This window comes from Phasianus colchicus, chromosome 16 (assembly GCF_987193195.1).
Source record: "Phasianus colchicus chromosome 16, bPhaCol1.hap1.1, whole genome shotgun sequence".
Classification (NCBI taxonomy): domain Eukaryota; kingdom Metazoa; phylum Chordata; class Aves; order Galliformes; family Phasianidae; genus Phasianus; species Phasianus colchicus.
Window position 1 is genome coordinate 13,529,054 of NC_143451.1, and position 21,434 is coordinate 13,550,487.

General features: G+C 43.7%; 1 protein-coding gene across 14 annotated transcripts in view; it reads left to right on the plus strand.

Moving 5' to 3' along the window:
* MAD1L1 (mitotic arrest deficient 1 like 1) overlaps nucleotides 1-21,434 on the plus strand; it is a 322,269-nt gene that overhangs the window by 113,338 nt on the left and 187,497 nt on the right. For all 14 annotated transcript variants that reach the window (XR_016471691.1, XR_016471690.1, XM_090151560.1 and 11 more), the window contains exon 12: nucleotides 14,610-14,750. Coding sequence is in view for 12 of the 14 variants with exons in the window: in XM_090151560.1 (XP_090007686.1) it covers nucleotides 14,610-14,750 (141 nt within the window). In the remaining 2 variants the exon portion in view is untranslated. The remainder of the gene's footprint in view (nucleotides 1-14,609; nucleotides 14,751-21,434) is intronic.

Here is a 21,434-nt window from a genome sequence, read left to right on the forward strand (position 1 = left end):
CTTAAATGTCTGTCTCTCCATCATATTCACCTTCCCTTGGGCTGCAAGTCACCCGCATGTGTGTCTTTGTGTTAATTTGTCCCAGTTCACAGGCACAGCATCATTAGTGGAACAACGCCGCTGCTGTAATTACTGTGGGATTTGTGCACAGCAGTATGCTGTTTCATTGTGGTGCACCTACTCTTTAATCTGCATGGGCCATCTGCTTTATTTCTTAACTAAAAGTTGTTTTGTTTCTGCTTTGCAAGAGCGAATCTGTTGCTCCTAATCTCCTCTGTTTAGAAAAGCATGGCGGCTAGGATAAATTAAATCTTACTTTGATAGATCGTGCTCATTTTTGTCAGTTTTTTTTTCCAGGTCACGCCTCGTAGTTTTGCAGTGTCCAAGTTTTGTTTTCCTCTGAGGTTGCAGGGACGTTTGGGCCAGAATTCTGGTAGCATAACTCTGTAGTATATTGTCAATTCATGCTTGCTGCAAGTCTGACAAGTTGAAACCATGTAAAATTCTGCTGTTGGCCGTAGATAAAATATTCCAATGCACCTGGAAGAAGTTGGGAGGTTACTGCATCAACTCTGCAGTTAATAACTCTTAAAAGCCCCGTTTTAGGTTGTGTGACAAAGCACTGCCCCATGTCCTTCAGCACTGCTTGTCCAGTAAAACCATTGAACTGTTGGAGTGATCGGGCCGAAGACATGAATTTCTCTGAATTTCTTGGGATTTGTGTGTGTGTCTCTTCTCCATTTTGCCTCTCTCTGTCCAGAGCTCCAGGGCTGAATGGAGCGGTTCTGTGCCACGAGCCCATTCCCTAAGCTTGGGCAGTCCTCAGGCACAAAAGCAGATTGTTTAAGTGGGATGTAGCACTGACATTTCTGTTAGAGAAAGCTTTTATTTCCCAGAAAAATTGGTCCATTAGGTGGCGGTTTTGAGAGGTATTATTTGGTGTGGTCAAACCGGATGATTTGGGATGTTTCAGAGGCATTAAAATAAGGTTGTGAAATCAGAGCAGTGGGGATCTTGCAGCGTGTGTCATTTTTGTGGTGGCCTGAAGGAATTTACAGCCTGGTGTTACAATGACACGGCTTTGTTGTCATCTTAAAAATACTTTAAAAAATGTCCCTGTTCTCAATAAATGAGAACTACAGTGATTCGTGCCTTAAAGAATATGAAATGAGAAAAATACACATTCTTAGGTCTGTTGGCAATTTATTTTTCTTATAACAGGAACATTATTTCTGCCTAGGCCTGTCTTTCCGTACCATTAAAAGTTGGTGCATTCGGTGCTGAGGTGATGAAATAGCAGCATCAAATCAGGCAGTTTGCATCTTGTTTTTGTTTAAAAAAAAACCAACAACAAAATGAAACACAAAACCACAACAAAACCCAAACATTATTTCTCATAAGATGTTTTGGAGTGGAGCAATCATTCAGAAAATGAAAAGATCCTTTGTCTCAGAGGCTCTTCTGTTTGGTTCTTTAATCTGAGCAGCTGCCTTTCTCCTTCCCCGTGGGAAGTTGTGGAGGGTAAATAACACGGAAATTCATTTGAGGATGGAGACGTTAAGGGTTGGCATGGACAATTAATTTGTCATTAGACAGAATTAATTTCATTTGATCCTTACATGGCTTTGTTGCTGCATGTAAATTGAGCAGCTTGACGAGTTAGCCTGCACCTACAGCTCTGCTCAGCCTGCTGCACTGTGGGCCTGTTTGGCTGTGAGCGATGTCCTTCCTCACCTCTGTGCTAAGTGCAGGTTATGGGGAGCTGTCTGGGATTTTGTTACCAGAGGTCCTTTCTGGGTTTGTGAGACCTAAAAGCTGTGCTCAGCGCAGCTGGGATGTTGAGGTTTTGGGGTACATGTAACAGGAACGCTTCAGAAATGTCCACACTTCTTAACATCTCTGCCTTCTTTCTCTGTTTCTTTTTGTAGCAGAAGTAGTTGCACAAAAGCAGTGATCCCTTCCTACACAGGGCTGGCACATAGCTGATAAAACACAGATTTTATTGGTTTTGATAAGAATGAATTAACTGGAAGACCCCTGACCAAAGGTTTGACAGAGACGTGTTCATCCCATTCTGCTGAGATGCTGAATGGCCACAGCCCCTTCATCTTGCTGGGCATCAGTCTTAGCTTCCATAAAGCAGAGGTGCTGATGCTGAACTTCCCTAATGTGCTGCTTCTAACACTGACTGATAACAAGTGCAGCATGAATGCCTAGAGGTAGTGCTACATATCTGTCCTGTTAAGGGGAAGATTTCCAGGAACCAAGTTAGTTGAAACACTGTCCTCATAAGACACCTGCTTTTGCATATATTCTCTTGGCATTTTTCAACTCCTTGCCTGTCTTAATTGTGTCTGCTCCAGTTTTGCCCAGAAGGGAGAGTCTCTTGCTTGTGCTAGATTGGTGAACTAAAGTTAAAAGTTTTACAAGATGAGACCAAGGATGAAAGCAAAGAGTGCATTCAATTCAGAACTATAAAGGAATATGTGAACAATTGTTTTTTATTTTTTATTTTTTTTTTCTTAAAGGCAGTGAATTTCATTATTTCTGGTAACCAATGAGATCTGAAGAGGAATTGATGATACCACGCAGACTTCTTTGTGAGCTCATGGTGACACTTCAGTTGCATTTACTGTGTAGGGTTGATATGTCAGGAAAAAACACTATTCCAGTAGGAGCAAACAAGGAAGAGGCTGACCTGTAAGCGGTGGGGAAATGTGAGATTTGCCCTTCTTGGCAGTTCTTTTCAATTTAAAAAGCAAACTGGAAAAATGTAGTTTAACTATTCCCCCAAAGAATGAAAAACAGAGGAAGCTAAGGGATGAAATCAGAAATCAGAGGCTGGGCATCCATTATCAGAGATGATCCAGAAGTAACTAAATGGGTTCTAAATGGAGAGGGAAAGATGGTAGATGCGAAGAAAGAGAGGAAAAAATCCTGAATACCCATTAGCATGCCAGACTGTCAGCAAGCTGAGTAGGAGAGCAATGTGAAAGCAAGCATTAGTGATGGATAGCTGTCCTCCCCTTCCAGCTTGCTGCAAGTCCACGCCAGCCAGTGCTTTGTGCATGTTTTAATCATCCAGCAAACAGGCCCTCCTGTCTTGGTCAGCAGCCTTGCTCCTGTTTAAAGCATTCTGGTAGCAGACAAAATAGAGACTGTGTGAATCATCTTAACATTGAACAGTGCAATCAGCCAAGCTGAGTTTTGCTTCCCATCTCCTGCCAGCCCTGCGCTCTTCGTGCAGTCTTGCATTTGCTGCATGCCATGATGTATGTGCAATGGCACTGCACATCCCTCTGGTTCCTGCCAACCCCCAAGCATGGAGATCACCCATATGCCCAGCGTGGTGCAGAGCTTCCCCTGCAGTCTGTCTGATGTGTGCCCCTGGGTGCGCTCTGCTGTGTGTTCAGCACAGTGCCGTCAGCACTGCTGGGCTGTGAGTAACACTCCTGTGGTGGTACCAATAACAGCCGTATCAATCACCTTCCATTCCTTCAAACATTAGGATTTAAAACCACTTCAGAGACCCCCTGTTTCTTTGTGTGGATAGCAGGAAAGGAATTGCTGTTTAGAGCATAGGGGGAGTTGCTTTTCTTTTCTCTTTGCTGTTTGTATCAGAGGGTCAAATTGCCTAATGACTTTAATTCTAAGCTTTTTGAAGCATTTTTATTTTAAAAAGTATTCTTTAAGTATGAAATATATGTTTGAAGTGCAAGAATGTTGAATTTAGAGAATAATGATCACATTCAACTCGATTTGGTGGCTGATATTAAAGAGGCAATTACGTATGATTTGTGAAAGAGAGCAACCCGTGCAGTGTGCAGTACCTGCGGGGCACAGCGGCACGCTCTGTGATCTCAGCTAATAAGGGTGGTATCTAATATTAGAGTTTGCCTTGTCAGGCAGCCTGTGAGCAGGACGGGGTGAGCGTGTGATGCACAAAGTGAGCGGCTGTTTGCCTTTGTTGCTGAGGGAGGAGGTAGGGAGAAGCTCTGTCCAAAAAGTTCATTTTTCTTTTTAATGCTGCCGTTTCTTTGTTTATAGTCCTGAACTGTTGATAAAGGGGGAAACAAGAAGTCTGAATAGCTAAATCCTTTTAGAGGCGTGTGGTTAGCATGGCTGTCATTCCCATAGGCATGGAAACTTCAGTGAAACTACAGTTCAGCAAATGGCAGAAAGCAAGAGTGAGAGTGAAAACTTATTTTGTGGAAGTCTGGAGGGGACATATCTTCACACGTGCAAAAAACTGCAGTAGGGGAACAGATAACAAATTTTTGCTGAGGGTTGTACCTTGAGACTTAGGCTTCTAGCAGGTAATGCTGTGGCAGCTCGGGGTGCAGGCAGGGCTGCTGTGCCACGTCCTGCTGTAAAGCTCCTACTGCTGCTCGCTGGACTCGAGGCAGATGTTTTGCACAAGGAGTCTTCTGCATAGCATTGATTTTTGACTTTGTGCGTTTAGCATCCTTGGTGTGCACAGGCAGAGGCAGGGACAAGCAGCTCACTGCTTTTTGGGCACTTCTATTCTCACCTTCTATTCTCACTGCCTCTCAATGTGATATATCTCATGTGTGTTGTTACTAGAAGTGAAGAGGCAGGGACGAGCCTGAGAAATAAGAGCTGTGAGTGGAGTAAGAACAGCTTTTCGGGGAAAGTTGAGGAGAGGGATTGTGATCATGAGCTCTTGCTGAATGATTGGCTCTTGTTACCTTTTATCTGCCCATCTTCTGGCATCAAGCACTGGGTACAGTTCATCCTGTCCTTCTGGTATGTGGAATATAGGAGAGGCCAAATTTCAGCTGAAGTCTTTCTGAGTTATCCAGAGTGTTCTGCATCATGGATCTGTTGTGGTATGGAGGTAGGAGTTTGTGTTCATTGTTAACTGCTGCTTTCCAGCTCCCCCCACCACGTCAGGTGCCAGGGAGAGACCTCAGCCCTCTGCTCCTGCATCTTTCTTCCTGACAGTCAGTTCTACTCGCTGTGAAGGAGTTATGCCCAGAAGTAGAAATGCTGATAGTCCATTTTCTCCAATAACACACAGCAGATGTTTAGTATGGAAACAAAACCGTGATTTTAGTCTGTAACAAAGCAGATCTGGTGAATGCTGGGCCTGTGGTCTTTATTGCTGTGTGGTTTGGCTGAAAATAAAACATAAACAAATATGAGCGTGCATAATGTTGTGATCAAATATTAATTAAAAGATTGCTGAATGTTTTGGTTTTAAACATTTAATCATCATTCTTTTTCAGATGTATATAATGAATATATTTCCTAAATAATGTTTTTCTTCTGGTAAACTGATTTTTCCACTTGTTTTTAATGAAGCTTGACTTCAGTACTTTGCATTTTGTCTAATGGTTTGAGCATAACATTCTTGATGTCAGTGCAGTTCTGAGGATAGATTTTGTTGACTTAATATTGCAGAGCCAGTGGAGGGAGAACAAAGAGAGGAACGTTTTTGTCTGCATGAATTAAGCAGTGCTCCAGCAACTCTCTGCAAGGGAGGCATTTGCTGAGTGGCAGCTAATATTAACATTAGCCCAACTAACTTGTAGGTTATTTAGAGGTAATATTTTCTTTTGGAAACGTTTGAAATTTGAAGAAACCCACGTATGTGGGCAGTTGTCACGGGGGCTGAAGGGTCTTTCTTCAGTATAGGAGTGCCCCTACTCTTCTTGAGCAGGGGGTGGCCTGCAGTGCATCCATCTGCTCACAGCTGGACCTTGGCATCCTCTAGCTGGGCAGCTTTTGTGAGAGCACCTGCAGCTCTGGAGCTGGGCTGAAAAAAAGAAGTGAAGATGGGATTGTTTACCTTAAAAAGTAGTTGAAGAAGAGGTGACAAGTTGATAGCTCGCAGTCTAATGAATGGTTTAGAGAAGTTGTTTGGGAGCTGTTGTTTTCCTTGTCTGTGCAGCACAAGAACAAAGGTGTTCAATGAAGCTGAAAGGTGGCAAATTAAAAACTGATAAAAGAAAATACATTTTCAAGGAGTGGAAAAAGCTGTGGGATTCATTTCCACCGTATAATTGGCAAGGTCATGAATTCATCAGGGTTCAGAAAGAGGCTGGATATTTACGTGAGCAATGAAAATATCCAGAGAAGTTATCAGTGAGAGACTGTTTTTCACTGCATTTACTAAATACTGATTTTTTGGGTTTGGAAATCCAAGGTGAAGTTGGGACTGGAATGGAGGCAGAGGACCACAATCCCATACCTGCATGGTGCAGGCCTTGTACATCAGAGCCTCTGTGCCTTTTGGGCACCTGATGTCATTCTTCAGCACTCCTGGGCCTGGGAGGAAGGAAGTCCAGGACAGCTCGTGATCTCTGCCAGCCAGCACCAATGCTGACACGGAGTTCCAGTGCCAATGTGCTACAAATCTGGGCTCAGGAATCCAGAAGTGAGAGGTGGCAGACCTCAAAGTGCAGCTTGATGGACATTAATGATCAGATGCTGTGTGGCTGAACCTCTTGGGAGAACTCAGCTTGGTGCCTTCCCTCCCATCAGCAGTGCCCCTTCTTATCTCTTTTGCTTCACCAACTTTGGCTGCAAGTTGTGTTCAGAGTGTTTTCAGGGAGCAGAAAGCTCTTTTACAGCCACTAAACAAGCCTCCTACTCTGATGCAAGGGAGAGAAAGTGAAGGAAATGGCTGAAGAGGAGCTGAGCTTTGGGTATTTTGCTTCACTGTCTGAGGCAACCCCTGCATATGGGCTGTTGGTTGTGCTATGAGGTGTGTTCTGTGCATATTGTCTGAGCTGAGAGAAGAAACTGATCTAACAAGGCCAAGGAAGTGCTGCTTGGTGCAGCTTGTGCTTCTAACCTTTTCTTTCCTTTTTCTTTTCAGTAGCTAAAGTTGGCTTATATGCTTGAAGCATTGAATTTGTTATTCATTCGTGTTTTCCAGTGATGCAAGTTAAAACATGTAACCCACACAGTTTTTGTAATGTGAAATCCTTATTTTGGCCACACTGCAGTAAACTGTAGAACTTCAGTTCAGAGTAATGACTTATTATCACCTTGTCTCAGATCAATCACTGGATGTGATGAAATAAGCTCTCTTAAGCTAGCCCAGACTCACTGGGGGTGACCTATGGGATGATCTGACCTATGATTTCTGAAACTTATTGCAGTTCTTGATGTTTTATATCCTGAAGTTATGAAGGAAAGGGAATATTTGGTGAATTAAGTAAAATCTAGAAAAGGAACATTTTCTAATAACGCAGCTGGGTGAAGCATTAGCTGGAAGCCCTGCTTTGTTTGCTTGTCTCAAAAAACCACAGTTGCTGTATTTCTAGAACAGAAATGTCTATAGGAAGACCAAGAAATTACTAAGTTCAATTAAATGTATTGAACTGATTGCATGAACTTGGTTCTCTGATTTATTTTATTTGTTTATTTTTGCAGAGATAACTGCGGTGGTTTAGAGCATGGTTCAGTCTTTTCTCAACTTAATGATATTTAAGAGGTTAAACCTGCAGGAAATTGGCTTTTAAGAGATTTAGAGGCCAGAATGTGGGTTACTGACTGGGCAGAAGGAGAAAGAAATCAGAGGGTAAGGAGTAAGTATATGTGCTGTAGACACTGTCAGAATAGAAGAATCTGATGCCCAGCCATGAAAACTTTATTTTCAGGTTTGAATAACACTTTTTTTTTTCCTTTTTCTTTTTGAATGGATGAATAAAATATCAGTTACTTATTGGTGTTAAGTAGGGATGAATACATTTTCTGTCAGTTGCATGCCTTCCTTCTGCCAATGGAGTGGCTAGGAGGAAGGGAGGGTTTGGTGTTTCCTTTCTTTTTTTTCTAAATGATCATTTTTTTAATGTGATCTGATCTCGTGGTGCCATGTAGCTGTCAGAGCAGCGTGGCTCTGTTCTGAGCCAAGTGGATACGGCAGCTTCACACTCGTGTGGGATTGCTGCTGTCTGAGCAGCGGGGCTGAGAGGAGCAGCAGAAAGAGGATTTTGGATGAATAGATGAGACAGATAGAAAACAGAGCTTGTGTTCAAGACGGGCGGTGGTAAACATCCCAGTGGAAGGGAGTTAAACGGGGAAAAAAACCCCACCAGAACAGCCATAAAATTATTTCACAGCAGGAGGCTAAGAAACATAACTAAACATGTTAAGCTCACTGTGAAGCAAGAGGACCCCGGGGGTGTTTTAGTCAGATAATATTTAGTTTGCTGCAGTGTCAGTTGTATGATTGCTTGTCATCTGGCATATGTATGTGCTTTAAGCAGGATGAGGCTTTTAGAGACCATGAACAATTTTCCAGAAGATGGTAAGCAGGGGATTTATCAGAGACAGATTAGAAGAGTTACAGTGGATTTATTTGCACTGGTCCATTGCCAGGACGTAAGGCAAAGCCAAGCCCTCTCTGTTGAAGTGCTGAAGCTGACGGACAATGGCTAGAAAGGAAGAGCTGTAAATCTGAAGAAGTTGCAGAGTAAGAGCCTATCAGGTATACATACAATTGGAGTTGCACATTTAAAATTACCTGCAGGACGTTTGCCAGTAGAGCTGTTGTGCTGCAGAGTTGTGCTGGGGTGCAGAAGTTCAGAGGTGATGGTTGGGCTTACTGGGGAATCCCAAAGCAGCCACCATTTGTCGTTCCCTCTGTCTCGGCCTCTTTGCTCAGTTGTGGTCTCAGTGAAATCTGCTGGATGCTTTATGGAGTCAACTGCCTTTTTTGTAAACGCTGCTTTAATTGGGGCCTTGAGTAGAAACTCAATGGTGTATTATGTATACATATGTGTCTGCAGTCAGTACTAATTTGCAAAGCAGTGTGGAAGTGGGGTCAGCCAGAGTGTTGAGAAATAGCTATTTCTGAGAAGGACACTGTTGGGACATTTGAGAAAAGAAAATGTAGGTTTATATGTGATTAGTGCCAAACATAAGAATGCTGAGACAAATGGGAAGGGTTTGCCTTCTGATGACAGTAGATTCTGCTGTTGAGAAGATTTTTGCTAGTTTTGTTTGACATGTTTGTTTTGGAAGGCTCAATTAGCTCTTGTTAGCAATGCTCTGGGAGGGTCAGGAGCTGAGGGAATGCATCTCCTCTTAGTTAGGTTCCCATAGCAGCAAAGTCTGATTGAACTGGCATTTTTAACCAATGTACCTTCAGTCTTCAGGCCTCTGTCTCTTAGGTCTTTCTGTCACCACTTCTTTTATCTTTTCTTCCAGCCATTTTCCATGAGGCAATGGGATGTTTTGTGTAGAGCCTATGAAGACCAACACCTAATTAAGAAGTTGTGCTTAACAATGTAGCTGTGGGTATAATTAACAATTTTTTTGAAAAAAATTTTGCTAGAGAGGACCACTTGTAAAACTGGACTAACTTCCTTTCACCACCTGTAGGCTGATGATGTGGAATAATGACATCTGATGCTGCAACTTATGGAGATCGCCGTGTTGCTACACGAGATGCAGGGCTCAGTGCTTTGCTGTCAGGAATTTCATCGCCTTGATGCAAATTCATTTCTCTCAATTACAGAGATGATGTTGAATTGTAATCCTCCTCTTTGATAAACACATCACTGAAGTTGAGATTTATTTGCCTTTATTCAGCAGACAAGTTACCTGTCAAAGAAGGAAAATAGACTGGTTTGTTATTATTCATATTGAGTGTCAGTTGATTGTTTCTTGTTCCTATTCTTCTCTACCTTCTTACAATTTGTTTGTTGGTATTTTCTTCAGGTATTTTATGAGATACCACAATTACGATGTGATTGATAACTGCCAGAGCCTGTATATCCTGTCTTAGTTCACAAAGGGTGGCTCTGTTCCTCTGCCCTGTTCTCAGAGCCTCCTAACATTGGGGAGTTCCTCACTGATAGTGAGCTCAGGTCCACCAGCATCCACCAGTCTTTCCTGAAGGATCAAAAGGATATATTTCATCAGCAGACCTTTACGCCATTTGACTGTTAAAGTGTTTTTTTGGTTACTTCTGACCACATTTCATTCCCACACTTCATACTGCTCATTTTTATCCTGTTAAGCAGTTGGTCCAGCCTCGGACACTTCGTACATGTATACCTGTATAGCTTAAAGCAAAAAAACCACACGTCTCCGTTCATCTTTCTCTTCTATTTGTGTTTTTAGGAGGAGTAGTTAGCTAAATTATACCTGATTGCAAATAGCATCTGTTTGATGTTGATCTGTATTCTTTCTTCAGTCTCGTTTTGAAGCTCTCTCTTATTGTGACTAATTTGGAGTTAGGAGTCTGGAGAGGAAGAGGAGGGGAAATCTTGCCACTGATTTCCTATAATGAAGCAGTCTATTAGCATTCTCCTAAAATTATCATTAATTAAACAAAAAGCTCATCTAGCACTAGGAGCAGGAATATTTCTGCACCATCAAAAAGGCACTGAGTGGGAAATATCATTATGATTCCACTTTACAAAGTCTCTCTCCTCTGCCACGCTGGAACCCGTGCAGGAGTGAGAAAGCAAGCGAGCTGTGTTTGGGTTTTGGATTAATAGTTGAAGTTCACTCATGTGGAAATAAAGCAGATTTTACTTTGACTAGAATTTGTCATTAAAAAGCCATTATCAGAACCGACCAGTGCAATCCCTGCTCTTTCATTGCTAATGACAAAACAATCTGTTCTTTCAAACACAACAACCTTATATTTTCTTTCAGAGAATGGCGCAGGAGTCTTAACAGAGCAGAAGCTGGGTGAAGAAAGGCAGCCCAAAGATTTATTGATCAATAAAACAGACAATTACAGCTTGTTTATAAAAGGGGAAAAAAAAACACCAACCCAAAACCTTGGGTCTGCAAGCAACACTGAAGCTCTAATAATGACAACTGTGGTATCCAGCTTCAAACGATAAAAGTCAATAGGAAGATATAGGATTTCAATAAAATTATGACACTAGATAAACTTTACCCCAGGAACAGATTTTCCCAGAGTGTGTGACTGACTTCAGTGAGATTTGTAACTTTAATTTCTTTCCTATTGATTTTTCTTTTCTCCAACTAATTAGAAAGTCTGCGGTGAATTCTGTGCGTGTATGTTTGAGGAGGGGCCAACAAGCATCAAGGAGAATAGGGCCTGAGATTTTATTTATACACACCTATATATAATATAAATAAAGGGTCCCGTGGCATTTTTAATTCTTTTACTATATTTTACTTTTTCTCCAGTTGCTTCCAATGTACAGCAGGGAGCTGTGTGTTCTCCTCCCTGCGTGTCGGAGGCCATGGGTTGCCCTGGAGCTGCGTGCAGTGCTGCTTTGCTGATGTGGCTGTGCTGAAAGGATGGTGGCAACTGGTGGGTGCTTATTGGAAGGCTTATCAGCTCTTCCCCTGAAAACAACCCCAAGAGGGGTTCCTAGAAGGACCCTCTTATGTTACTGAGCTGCTCCTGTTGCCCTCTGGTGTGTCAGTGTCAATGAACTTTTCTGTATCTTCGAGTTGCTTATCAAATGGGGCAGATGTTGGCTTTAGGTAAGAGAAGGAATAGAGATGGTGGCAGAAGAACTGGAGAGAAGTTTGATCCTAGGGCTCAAACCAAGCCCTTCAGAACATGGTTAGAGCGAGCTGCATTTCTGCTCTGATGTTGATTAGAATCTGGCCAAAGTGAAGAACACCCAAATGTGTGCTGTGTTCTCCTGCTCCTCCAAGGACTTTACAGGATCTGCTTTAGGTGAACTGCCATTGCAGGGTGTGAGATGTGGGTTAGCAAAATGCTTTGTGCTGGGTACGTTTTGGAAATTCTCCGTGGGACCCCATTTTAGCAATTCTGCTGAATGCTCTCTTGACAGAGCAGAAGTGTTAGAAAAAAGTCAGAGAAGATACACTGAAGTCACTGCAGAGGTTCTTTGATGGGCTTGTGGAGTATCTTGTCCTATGGGATGAGGGGATACTGCGGCAATTACAGAACTGGGATTAAATTGTTGAGAATCTTTTTAAACAGAGAACTTCTTAACAAGAACTTCAGTTTCCTGCCAAACGAACAAGTTCTTTAGGAGGGAGAGAAAAGCTCTCAGTAAGTGCTCTCGGTGGGGGATGAATTAGAAAATGGAGCCGGGGACCACTTGTTGGTGAGAAATGATTTCATTACAGTATTAATATTTAGAAATAATTACGGAGGAGAACTAGACTCCAGGATCAAGTGTTTAATTGTGCCACCCTTTATTCCAGTTTTTCAGCCCCTTTTTTTCAATCCTGCTTGTGCTGTGTTTTTGCTGTGCATGCCTTTTCCTGGCAAGTTGCATCTTTTCAGTGTACAGCTTTGAAGGGCAAGGTCTGTAGCTGGCTGCAGGGGAAACACACCCCATAAGAATGTCCTGCTCCTGTTCTCATCCTACATCACCCTAATGTGGAAGCAGACGGTTGCTGTTGTTGCAGCTGAACAGCTTGGGGAACTGCTGGAATCTTGCTGGGAAGGACTTGACTGACCTCATATTCGGCAGTTAATTGGAAGCCAAGTGTGATGGGAATTGCCACGGGTCCTGTTTGCTGCTGAAAAAATGCTCAGGGGTTTGGAACTGCCCTCCTGTAATGGAGAGAACATTGCCACGTTAAATTATCACATTGATGAAAGATGCTTTGCAGAAAATTAGGATAGTGAGCAGCTTGGAGTACATAGAGAACTAGTGAGATGATGCTGTAATTGCAACAGTGTGCAAGGATAAACCCAGTAACTTCAATAAATGCCATCATTATGTACTCTTCTGTGTCCTAGACAGGGATTCTGGGGTAAATGGAGAATGAAAGTCATTTCCTAAGCAAAGACAGGCTGCCTTCTGGAGAGTACACTTGGCAGACGGGGTGACGTGTGTGTGTGTTGCTGGGGGAGAAGGATGGAGCCATCCTTTACTGCTGGCTTTCTGCTAAACAAGTTCATTACCAGGCAGGTGTGGTGTGACTCCGCCTGGTTTTCTCCTCCTACAGTAACATGGAAGTTTTTCTTTTCATGTGTCTGTTAGATCAGTAATTCTTTGTAAACTTTACTGAAAAACTGTTCTTTCCTTAGAAAAGTATTTCTCTTCATTCAGGCCTGAGCAAGAAGCCAATAATAGCTTCCAACACTCTTTGTGTTAGAACCTGTTTTTCTTTATTAACGCAATTCTTGCAGCCTGAGGCTGGGCTTTGATCTTGAGATCCTTTTACCTGCTGACCAGCCCAACCATCTTGGCTGACCTTTCAGTGCATCATCACATGCTCTGGATAAAAACCATTCTTGTGGCAGTGCCCCCTTCTTATTTTCACACCTTGAATTTGGATGTTCCTTCCCTTCCCCATGCGTACACGTGTTATCCAGTCAGCGTTTGACCTTTAGGTTTGAATGGAAAGGGTTTGGGCTTCAGGTACGGGCTTGCTTGACTGAGCAGTTAGCATCCCTTTCTCTATCTGAAATACATTTGGGATTGAGGGGAAAGGGCTTTCTTATCCCAGTAATTTTTGATTTCCACAGGAGAGCAGCATCCCAGCCAAGTGTTTCAGCATGGCTAAGCAATGTTTGTGAGCTGCTCCAAGTTCTCTGTAGCAGCAGTGGCCTGGGAACGGCACAGCTGTAAAGCTGAGTGATCCTCTAATAACAGTTTGGATGTTTGTGATCGCAGCATTCACAGAGATAATGGATTTGCCCTGAACGTTTGTGCATTGCTGCAGCAGGGTGAAATAGAAATTTCAGCAATAAAAGGGAAGCAACCCTGTAAGATTTCCTAGGAGTTTCTGCTCTTTTGATTTATGCAGTGGGAATGTACTGCTTTGGCTCTGTTCTGCAGCCTTGCAAACATCAAGGCTCTTCAATACAGTCAAAATATGAAACATTTCATCAGCTCTCTAATCCCTGTATGCACACTGCACTGTAACCAGCAATCTCTTTAAAACATACCTGGCTTTCTGGAATATTGTTCAGCCTTTTGTCCCCACCAGTGTCTTGGCCACAAGGTGCTACCTAACACAGTCAGCTTTCAAGCCCAGCTTTGTACTTGGGAGTGTGAAAGCTCTCAGAGCATGGAGGGGGATCCTCCAGTTTATAACCATCAGCAAATAGGAAAGTGAGCCAAGCACATTCTCGGCAGGATATTAACCTCTGAAAAAATACTAATTACGAGCACTGAATATTGCAGCGCTCAACAGGTGATCAGTCACATAGCATTTGGAGGATATTTGCTCTTAGTCACTTTGTTCATCATCAAATCTATTTCATTTCTGTTGCCATATTTCTGTTCATTCACTGCTGGAATTCTCTGGCAGGAAAAATGTCAAGTACTGCACTCAACGTTTTGCTGAAGAAATCTGTTCAGCCCATTGAATTAGAACAGTGTCTCCAGAAAGAAGGAACGCTCTGGTTTCAGTTGTTATTTGCTTGTTGGGGTGAATGAGTGTTGCTGTCCTGCAAGGGACGTGTGCTTTTTTATACCCCAGACAAGCTGATTATTCATTTCTTGTGTTTTTTTCATTGATTTTTATCAGAGCTGCATGCTCACACCTGTGACTCGATGCACATACAAAGACCATGAGAATATATCCATCAGGGCTTCTTTTTTTTTTTTTTTTTGCAATGTGAAAGAAACACATTGTCCTGAGGACCCTCCTGCATATATGGGTTCAGGGCTTTTACCCCTAACGATGATTTCTGTTCTTCCCTGCAGGAGCGGGATGGGATGCGGGCGATCCTGGAGTCGTACGACAGCGAGCTGACCCCTGCAGAGCACTCCCCGCAGCTGAACCGGCGCATGCGGGAGGCCGAGGAGATGGTGCAGAAGCTGCACGCTCATAACGCCGAGCTGGAGGTAATAAAGCAGCATCCTTCTCTAACCCCAGTGTGGGAACAGCTGAGGCTGTTTAAGCCCGAGCTGCCCAGCAATGTGCTCTGCAGAAGGCAGGGTTGCAAAATGCAGACTTCGGAATGCCGACGCATGGTGTCAGTGATTCCCTGCAGAGCAAGGCTCTCCTGCAGGCTGTGTCAGTAAGGGTGTGCTCATTAGGCCCTTACTTGGTGCGTTTGGAAGAGTAAAGTACCTGTCTGCTGTTATTCTTCTCTTTGTGGCATCGGGCCTGAAAGCCCCGGAGCACCAGTAACTATGTTAACTGCTTTTTTTTATACTGGGGTTTTCGCTAAGAAAAACATTTTCTTTTTTCCTGAAGATAGTGTTTCTCAAAGGGATTCTTATATTATTATTCTCTTTATGTAAATTTGCAGGCTGAAACAGGGCTATAATGAGGTAAATTATAACATCCATTTGCCAAATTATTCCCTACCTCCCTGCTGTATTTGGTGGGAGTGGAACGGTCCTGAATAGAAGTATTTGGAAATATCTCTGTGATCTTAAATCTTGGCATTTTTATTCCATAGATTTTACAATAACTGTAAGTATGTGAGTTTTCCTTTCTTCACATCTAATTCTACCAGCATATAGATTTATAGACACTGTAATTCAAATGGAGTAAAACTTGTAGTAATTGCTGCTCCTGGGATTCCTAATGAAGTGAACTGCCCTGCTGTGCATCCATCTCCTTGTCACTCCTGTCATTTTCAGGAAACACTCTTTTCTTCTTTGGTAGGTAGGGGCTTAGGGCAGGGAATACAGGCTCCAGTGACCTCTAGAGCCTTAGCAAGCAGAGCAGTGTGGTGTGAGCTCTGTATTGCATTGTAAGTCCTCTTCCTCCCTGTTTCTCAGTTTTGGGCAAGTTGAGCCAGAACTTAGTGGCAGATGAAAAGGAAACTTGCCTGAATGTTTTCATCTCCACGTGGTTGTTTGATATCTGCATTGTTTAACAGCAGGATTAGATGGCACTGGCACGACATGATAGGTGGCTGATTCATCCTGTGCTCTGAGTTGCTGCCTGCCTGTGGTGGCTATGGGTTGATGGATGGAAATGTCCCGAGTTGTTTTGCTGTGTGGGTCGAATCTGCTCTGGGTGGTAGCAGATTACCTTTTCCTTTTCAGGTGGAAGGCTGGAGGAGTGTTGGAACCAGCTCCTGCATCCTTTTAATTATTTATAGGGAACAAATGATAAGTTTATCTTCATGGATATGGATTAAGGGCTACGTGGAAAATTTCAGAAAGGAGCTGTGTGCTCTGGAGGTTTGTTTTGTGTGATGTCAACCTTTAAGTCTTTCAAAGACTTTGCTAGAAGCAGGATTCAAAGTCCTTATATTCCCCTTGTAAAGTAAAATTTTATGCTTCACTTGCTTGTGTTTGCCTTTCTGACTGCAACGTTGGCTGCCAAATCCAATCAATTTTGAAATTTTGGAGTCTGTTGTTCTAGTAAAAATTCAAAAACTAGAAAGGGAAATGGAGGTCCATGAGGGCCTGCTGCCATCTCGTCATCAGGAGCAGCAGCTGTAAGTCACTGCCTGCAGATCAAAGATCTGGTTGATAGCAGCTATTAATAACTTCTCACATAATGCTCTGCACCTCCCAGCTCTGCACAGTTTAGAACTGTTGACACCTGTGTGACTCATCTCGCAAACAAACAGAGGAGACAGCAGGAATGAGGCACCTTGGAGCTTCGGTTGATTTCTGAAATATGGGTTAAACTATCCCTGATGCTGCAGAGGGAGCAGAAGGGAACTTGGGCACATCTAAATCCTGGTGGCAGAAGGGTCGGGACGTGCCAGGAGCACCTGCTGTAGGTGGGCTGGGAGGGCAGCAGGCAGCTGACTTGCGGGTTGTTTTCATGGTTTGTTTTGTTTTTTGCTATTGAACAGTTCATTTACCCAAATCTCTCCCCATGTACCCTAGCAGAGAAACCTTTGATGCTCGTAGAGCTGACACGTCTGTGTGTGTGTTCCTGCTGGCTGCCCCAGTCTGTTACCAGCAGCCCAACCTCTGAACAACCCATGAAGGGAATAAGTAATGTTTCTAACCAGAATTTCTTGTACTCTGAAAATGAAGATTTTTCCCATTCATTCCATCAGCAGCCCCACGTGAGTGAGGAGGTCTCTGCTGAAGATGGAGCGTAGGAAGAGTTTGTGCTGAGGCAACAGCTTCTCAATTATTAGGGAGATGAGGCCTCTGATAAGCCTTCTGCTTGATGTGGAAGTGAGGTGGGAAGCAGTTTAAAAGAACACAGGGAACAAGAGAGAGGTGTGTAGGCCCCGAGGGCTGCGTGTGAGCAGTTTGTTAGTGCATACTGCAGGGATGGATGGTGTGGTACGGAGCTGTGTTGGCCCCTCTGTGACTGGCAGGACAGCTGCTGGGAACACTGCAGGGTCTGCAGCATCAACCTCGTTGGGAAGAAAGGCACCTTGCCAGGAGCTCAAATGCAGAGTGATGCTTCCATCCCAGCTCACTTTGGAAGCACTGTGTTGGTGTCAGAGAACTGGTCCTGTCTGTGCCTGATGGGGCAGAGAACCATAGGGTGAAGACAGGCTGATGGGGAGCTTTTAAAATCCTCTTCACTGATCTAATGCATGAGCATGCATTAGAGATCCATATCTGTAGTCTGTCCTGGGGCTGAATGTGATTGCCCAGGACTGCCTGCCCCCAGCACAAGCCCTGTTCCACGGTGCAGAGCCAGCTGTTAGGTTTCAAGAAAGCCCTTTATGGAGCACTACGTGTAAAGCAGGGAGGAGACCAAGAAAAATACCACCTGAAATGGAAGCTGGAAAAGCAAGCAGGCTGTGCCAGCCTATTTCGGGTGGTTAATGAAGTGTCACTCAGCATCTTTTTAAAAGCGTGTTTTGGAACTGAAAAGGGAATGAGTTTGTCTCTGGTCAGCATGTAATCAATATGTAAAATTAACAGAATTGCGGCTGTGTTCTTATCGTGACATAAATTTTCAGCTTGCAATCAGCAATATTAGCAGTTTTTGTGCCAATCTTGATTAACTTTTACAACCGTTGCTCCCATTAAATCTAATCTCAAGATAAATGTGACAAAGCAAGAAGCCTCTGAGCGTGTGGCAGCTTGTGACAGAGCTCTGTTGTGGAGTTTAGTGTTTGAAAAGTTAAATCCAGCTGCACAAAAGAGAAATCATCATAAATATAACTCCATTAATAGCTATTTTATTACAACACACTTGGCTCCATATGAAACTTTAATGAAGAGAGATTTGCAAGGAAGACTCACGCTGACACCTTCAATGGTCTCTAGCATTTTTTACATTGAGAGATTTACACTGTCTGTGAGCACCATATGTATTCTAATCAGATAATTATGAGTCTGACAGTTTCAGCACGAGAAATGCCATATGCTCTGTGTTTTTTGTGGTGGTGTTTTTGTTGTGGATTATTTTTTTCATCATGGGTATTACTGGTGTTACTGGTGACTTCAAAACTTGTTGACCAAAAATTATCACCTTATCTGAGCGTGATAACTGCAGCTCATCTGCTGGTGGTACCCGTGGTGATAGCCACAAGTCTGCTCCTTGCTAAGTGAGTTGCTTAGCAGTCACTTAAAGTGCTTAGGATTTATGTGGATGCAATAGAATGTTTATTTGAGCAGTTAACAGTTCCTCCTCGTCTCTCACCTGGCTTCCCTCTCAGTGCTTTTCCACTTTGTTTTACCTCCTTTTTTTCCTCCCTTTGATCCGCACTTTATGCTTGTCGTGCTTTATCCCTCTGCTGAGTTCTCTCTCTCCCTCAAAGGCAAATTGCTTCTTTACATGGCAGAAGGGGTTTCTGTGATGATGGGAGCTTTACAGAGAAATTTCCTTCTATCTGTGCGATGCACAGAGGAGTTTGTTTCCATGTTCACGTTTCTCCTGCCTGCTTGCACTGCCTCTCTGCTGCCTTCCAGCCTTTCTGCACCACTTATCTCAGTGACAAGTGTAAGAAGCAGTGAGAAGATTGCCCTGCTCCCTTTGGATGTCCACAAGGAGCAAATCCGAGCCACTAGAGCATTCCTGCCGTTCCAGCTTGGTGTGTGTTTCACTTGCCCAGACTTCTGCTGTCACTGTAGCATCTTATCTGTAACTCAGGAGGGAGAAAAGAGACTCTCTGGAGATGATGCTCACGTGCTGCACGCACCAGTTAGCACTGATTGCTGAAACACAGTGCAGGCCATCATATTCTGACACAAACTCCCTGTCAGAATAGCATTTGGAACCTGGGCGCTTTGGCATCTCTCAGCAGTTCTGAGCCTTCCTGGCTGCCGCTGCATCCTTCATCTTTCTTTTCTTTTCTAGAGGAGACGTGGCTCAGGCTCTGCGTCCTCCAGCACCGCTGCAAATCGGATGATCTTCAGTTCTCTCTTCCCTCACACGTTTCATCTTCCTCCAGACCCGAGTGCCCTTGTCAAGTCAGGGAGCCATGAGTTCCCTCCCTCCCTTTTACACCTGCTGGCGGCTGTGTTTGGGGAGAGCACCTTGCAAAGAGCCGTCACATAAATGAGGAAGTCGCATCGTGAGGGGTGCAGTGATTTGTTAAAGGTGACAGTCCCTGCTCTGTGGGAATGCCCTTAAAACTGGCTGGTGCCACAGCAGCAGAGCCTGTCTCCTTGGACCCAACACTTTTTAATTGGTTGAACTAGATGTTAAAGCCCACTTATTAATTTTATTTTTTGGAGATGTTTCTTCATTTTGGATCTGTACCGAAAATCAGGTGGTGTGTGGCAATGCCTGCACTGTGGGTATCCTGCACAGGGCAGTGTTGTAAAGGTGGATTTTTACAGCTTGTTTTAGTGTGGATGCTCTGACAGTTTAAGAATGGCTTTAACTCAACAGTTCCTCGGGACCACAGCTAAAGAGGAGCAGGCTGCCATCATTCTTATGAAATGAGAATTCTTGACACCAACTTGTAGAGGGTAAATTGAATCATTAATGAAGTTGTCTGTCCTTTTAGCCTCTAGTACGTATCGGGGGCTGTGGGAAGCAGCCTGGCTGAGGTGAGCTCACAGTGCTGTGTGGGATGCTTGGAGCACAGCAGTCTGCTTTTGTTCTGTGTGTCCGAAGCCTTTGTCACCAGCTGGGGACATCACATTGGCACCTCTGGAGGCACTTATGATAGATGCTAGCAGCCTGTGCTCCCCTAAAAATGCTCTTGGTGTGAGTTGATCCTCCTGTAGACTCTTCTGATGGTGTTTTAAATAACAAAGCACAAACGAGGCTTGACCTGAGGAATTTGTATCACCTTCAAATGCACCTGGCTGTAGGAGATGAGAGAAGCAGGTGAACTGGGTCTAAATTCTCACAGTAGATTTAAAATTACCCAATTTTCTAGTGATGTTTTGGAAAGAGAAGATAACTGATGTGAAGTTATGAGTCATATTCACCACAATAGAACAGGGCAGAGTGTTTCTTATGGCACTGAGAGCTTTAGAATGCTTTAAACCAGAGAGCCTGCTTGCCTGTGCCCAGAGATACAGGCTTTGCATTCAGATGTCCTCAGGTGGAGGAGGAAGCAAAAACACAGTTGTTGGGGTGGGAATGGTGGCTCTGGCAGCAGGCAGAGGTGGCACACAGGGGAGCTGCTTTGAAGCAGTGTGGTTCATTTTGCCTTCTGCTGCCAGTGTGCTGCTGGGGTGAAGCCTGGGTGCAATAGATGCAATGCCTCTTCCCCACCAGGCAGAAGGAAGGAGCCAGATTAAGTATCTTAAGGGAACAGGTAGCTGCTGGCTTCTTGAAGTTAAGGAAGGCTTTGACAGTGTGTTTGCACCACTTCCCCGGGTCACATTCTACAATTACAGACTTTTGACTATTTTAATTTAATAGGAATTACATGAATTGCATTCTGTGTTAGATCCTGATATCTAACTTCTGTGGGTCTGTTCCAGGCTGGAAAGCGTGGTGAATTCATGTAGTGCTGATGTCATCTATGTGGCCCACACAGCTGCACCCATGTTGCTGCCGTGGCAGACCCTGGTGGCTGGGTTTGTGTTCAGGTGTGCTTGAGTGACCTTTGGATGGTCAAAGTTTCCTCAACAGCTTCTGAGGTATGTGAGGACACGGCCTGGCTCCCTGCAGCAGAGTGATGGCATCCTGCTGGAAGCACTGCTCCATGCCATCTCTGAACTGCCTCCCAAATGCATCCAGCCCAGTGATGCCTTAAGTGTCTGGTTCATGTGCATGTAGCTCAGCCCGAAGAGTATTTTGGTGCTTGGCTCATTAGGGGCAGGATAACTGTCCAGGCCAGCATTGTCTCTTTTGGGTGTCCCAGAAGTGCTCTGACCAGTGCATCACACCTCATTGGAACTGTGTTGGTGAATTAATTTCCTTGTCAGAAAGTGCAAAGTAAAGTTAATGTTTAATGTTCTCTAGTTATTAGAACTACTACTTAGTTACATTCTGATGATGAAAGCTGTAGCAGCTCATGGAAATTAAGCAGTTCTGAGAGAAGCAAGGAAGCAGCATCTGGTGAAAAGATTAAAATTGAAAATTGTGCGTCCACAAAACATCACAGAAACTTGATCTATTCCTTGCCTCTGCCTTGCATTAATGACATGAAACAGTGCTTGTCGGGGCATCTTGAGAGATGTTTTGAACTTGTTGAGGTAGGTTGATTTTTATAATGATTGGATTTGAATTCTGTG